Source organism: Phanerochaete carnosa (genome assembly GCF_000300595.1).
Source record: "Phanerochaete carnosa HHB-10118-sp unplaced genomic scaffold PHACAscaffold_368, whole genome shotgun sequence".
Taxonomy (NCBI): domain Eukaryota; kingdom Fungi; phylum Basidiomycota; class Agaricomycetes; order Polyporales; family Phanerochaetaceae; genus Phanerochaete; species Phanerochaete carnosa.
In genome coordinates this window covers 1-3,997 of record NW_006767995.1, presented here as the reverse complement: position 1 = coordinate 3,997, position 3,997 = coordinate 1, and the positions used below count along the sequence as shown (strand labels likewise).

Here is a 3,997-nt window from a genome sequence, read left to right as displayed (position 1 = left end):
GGAAACTTGTGAACCTATACTTGACTACTTGTAGAAGTGAAACAATAAGCCTATACCTTAATCTTTGGAAGATGTTTTCATGCTACACTCTACCATGGTGATATATATTTGCTACGCCTAGATGACAAGTAACCAACACTGTACACATGGTTTATACTCTGCTATATCAACACATGCAGTATTCTCATGACTTTGTCACACAGCTAAAGAAAGTGGCTACATACTTATCAACTTACTTCTTCTACAACTTCAGTCCAAACATATCTAGCCAGCCTTTATCAGAGAAATTAACTGATGACTGTGAAATACCCGAGCCTATAATTGGTGGAGGACCAAATACTATACAGTCTAGGCAGAAGTGGACAGCTGAGAAGTTATTAAGATTTGATCCAACAGCTAATGTAGTTCAAAGCAAGACTTATTGCATTGCTGGTTATATTCAAGCTTTGGATAGGAATATATTCTCTATTGTCACTACAACTGCTATTCCTTTATCTGCTCTTTGTAACAGGTCTACCAATCAGATACTTGTTACAGTTGGCCAGAAACATAGTGCAGTTCAAGGTAAAAAACATATTGAATGAGTAACCATTGTAGCTAAGCTAACTCAACATATATGCACACAATGTCCAAAGTATCTAACTGTATATGAGCCAAATAAAGATACTAAGTCGGGTTTACAAAGAGGTAAAACACATTATCAAAGGCATTACAGTAAAGTACACCAAGAGAATTTCACACATGTCATGAGCAAAAGGCAAGTAGTGCAAACTATAAAGCTCAAAAGAAAGAATATAATCAAGCCAGATATAGAAGCCTGCAGTTTCCACCAAAGCCTCCAACAAAAGATCTGATTACTGACATTGTCAATGGCTTCTGTGAGCAAACATCATTTGTAAACCTTGAAGAATATGGTTATCCTGTATGTGGTGCATTAAAGTCAGTCAAAGAGTTGACATTACTTGAGGATATTGATCAAAGCCTGCTATTCTGATTACATGTCCCTGATATCACCCATTGTGAAAGGCACTCTACAATGCAACCAATTGTGGATATATCTGGCCCTGTACTTAATAAGGGCTGTAAGCATATATGCTCAAAATGTCATGATAGCTTGCAAGAACAAAGAATTCCTCACATAGCCTTAGCTAATGGTCTTTGGATTGATCAAGTCCCACTACAACTTCTAGGCTTATCATGGACTGAACAGCTGCTCATAGCCAAGGTCATCAGAAACTATTGTGTTGTGAGAGTATCCAAGTCAAAAATGCATAAAATGCGAGCAAACACTGTATGCCATGCTGTACCTATGCCCAAAATCCTCTCAGTCTCACCACCAAAGCGTGAAGAACTTGATGATGTATTGGCATTTTTATACATTGGTCCAACTAAGCCTACACCTGAGGATTACAAGCATACACCATCTTTAATCAGGCATAACCGTGTGTTAGCTGCATTGGAGCGGCTCAAGCTTAATCACTGTGACTACATGGATGTTGAGATCTCTAAGGACAATATGGCAGAGTATCCAGAAGATGCTCCACCTGCGAATGTAGACTATCATGAAGCACAGGCTATAAAAGATGCAGAATCTATGGCTGTAAATGATAATAAGAAAGAGAATGGAACAAGTGAAGGAAACTGCCCATTTACTGTCCATACCTTGACTTCTGACCAGCCTACTGACTTGCTCGGCAGAGATGAGCGTGGGTGGGACTATCAGGAATAAGGCTTTGAAACACTTCAAGCAAGGTGGAAAGGCATTGGCTATTGCTCACAAAAAAGATCCAGAGAGTTTGTAAGATAATCCTCAACTATATACACAGATGTTTCCCTGGCTCTTTCCATATGGTCTAGGTGGCCTTGGCAATAAAAAAGGCAGCAAGCTGTGTCTGAAATGCTTTATAAGAAGCACTTACTTATGTACCATGATAAGAGATTCCAGATGGATCCATACTTTCCCTTGATTGCATTTAATCATGAGCAGATTAAGAAGGCTACTACTGGAGGTTATTTGCTGGCTAACAAGGATAACTTTAATCAAATCTCTACTTGTCTACTCAACACCAAGGACTCTGTGCTTACAGAAATGATCGAGAAGCTTGAGAAAGGCCTTGTAAAGACTGATGACTTGACACCAGAACAGTAAGAGTGTTATAAAATTATTAATGATATAGACTACATTGGAGCACATGTACCTGCATCTAGAACAACCCACAAGCATGTGAGGAACCAGATCTGGTCCTTGACATCATATTTTGGTGCTCCAAGTTGGTTTATTACATATGCTCCTGCAGATATCAAGCATCCAATTGCCATCTATCTTGCAGACACCAATGAGAGAATCTTTCCTGCCAAGCTATCAGAGAATGAACGCTTTAGGCTTACCTAGAAAGGATAAAGGCAACAGGGAAGATTATTGCATGATTATGCTCACTCTGTTCAAACCCTGGCGCACTGGCAAAAATCTCAAGTAAGAACAGGCCAGCTGGAATGATACCTTTGGTGATCAATCATTTACTCCAAGACAATCAGAGCTTATGAGATTCTTTCAAGTGTGCTATGAGTGTAATGACACCAGAGATAATTATGCTGCAGCTAGAAAGAAGGGTCTGGCCTCAGGTGATATGCCATCTAATATAGATGAGGATATACAAGAGTATCTGGACAATATTTACTATGGTGTTGAATCACTTGACCAGCTTAGTAAAGAGCAGCTTACTGAGATAGCTGATAAGTATAAGGAATGGTCAAGGGGACATATTGCAAGACTGTCTAAGATGCAAGATGCTGAACGCTTATTACATACTACCGGGGCTATGGACAAGTCTAGTGAAGATATAAAGGCAAGAATCACACAGATTAAGGTCTAATCTTATCAGGAAAGGTCAGCACATGGATGGGAAGAGCTTCTGGCAAACAAGAGAGTGGATATTCTCAAGGCTAAGCATGGTCAGACAAGTGAAGCTGTGAAGGCAAAGACACAAACTAATTCAGATGATATTAACACTGTTAAAATCATTGACAAGTCATACTTGGATGCCTCCTTTGTACCTCCATCTCCAGAGTCCAAGAAGCTCATTGATAATACTATCAAGAAGTTTACCTTGAACAGAGAGCAAAGGAGAGCCTTCTGCATCATTTCCAATCATGCTAGCAAGCCCTGTGGTGAACAGATCAAGATGCATCTTGGTGGCATGGCAGGCACAGGAAAATCACAAGTAATCAAAGCCCTTATCCATTTCCTCAATGAGCGCAATGAAGGCCATAGATTCTTGTATATGGCACCTACTGGAGCTGCAGCTTCACTCATTGGAAGATCTACTTATCACCATGTGCTGAGCTTCAGTGCCTATGATGGACAAGATAAATCCTCAAGCTATAGTTCAACATTTGCTGCTGTAGACAATCTGCATGGTGCAGAGTATATCTTCCTAGATGAAGTGTCAATGGTGGATAACAATGAGTTCTACAAGATATGTGAGCAGATGTGTATAGCCAGAAATAAGCGTGATGAGCCATTTGGAGGAATTAGCATTATTGTAGCTGGAGACTTTGCTCAGCTGCCACCTATAGCCTCTGGTAATGCCTTGGATGCTGGAAGTGTTACATCTGCCCCACGCTCTACAAACTCTGTACACAGCCAGAAGGCAGCAATTGGCAAGGCTCTGTGGCACCAGTTTACTACAGTGGTTATTCTGAAGCAGAACATGAGACAGACAAGTCAGACAGCAAATGATGGGAAGCTAAGAAAATGCTTGGAAAATATGCGTTATGTAGCCTGCACAAATGCAGATATTAAGCTGCTGAACTCAAGGATTGTAAAACGAGCAAATGGTAGACCCAAGCTGTCAGATCCCAGGTTTCACCATGTATCTATCATCACCTCATGGAATGCCCACAGAGACAAGATAAATGAAGTGAAATCTGTCCAGTTTGCTGAGAAAGCTGGGAAGTCACTCCAGGAGTTCTATAGCAATGACAAGTAGAAGGCAGA

General features: G+C 40.5%; 2 protein-coding genes across 2 annotated transcripts; both read left to right on the top strand.

Moving 5' to 3' along the window:
• Nucleotides 1-2,152: 2,152 nt before the first annotated feature.
• PHACADRAFT_108495 (uncharacterized protein) lies at nucleotides 2,153-2,392 on the top strand (the record flags this gene model as incomplete). The annotated part of the gene is made up of 1 exon (XM_007402723.1): nucleotides 2,153-2,392. A coding segment is annotated over one exon (240 nt), but the record flags the coding sequence as incomplete, so codon positions are not given.
• Nucleotides 2,393-3,536: 1,144 nt separating this feature from the next.
• On the top strand, nucleotides 3,537-3,983 carry PHACADRAFT_47079 (uncharacterized protein; the record flags this gene model as incomplete). Its single annotated transcript, XM_007402722.1, has 2 exons — nucleotides 3,537-3,771; nucleotides 3,832-3,983. Coding segments are annotated over 2 exons (387 nt in total), but the record flags the coding sequence as incomplete, so codon positions are not given.
• Between the last annotated feature and the right edge of the window lie 14 nt (nucleotides 3,984-3,997).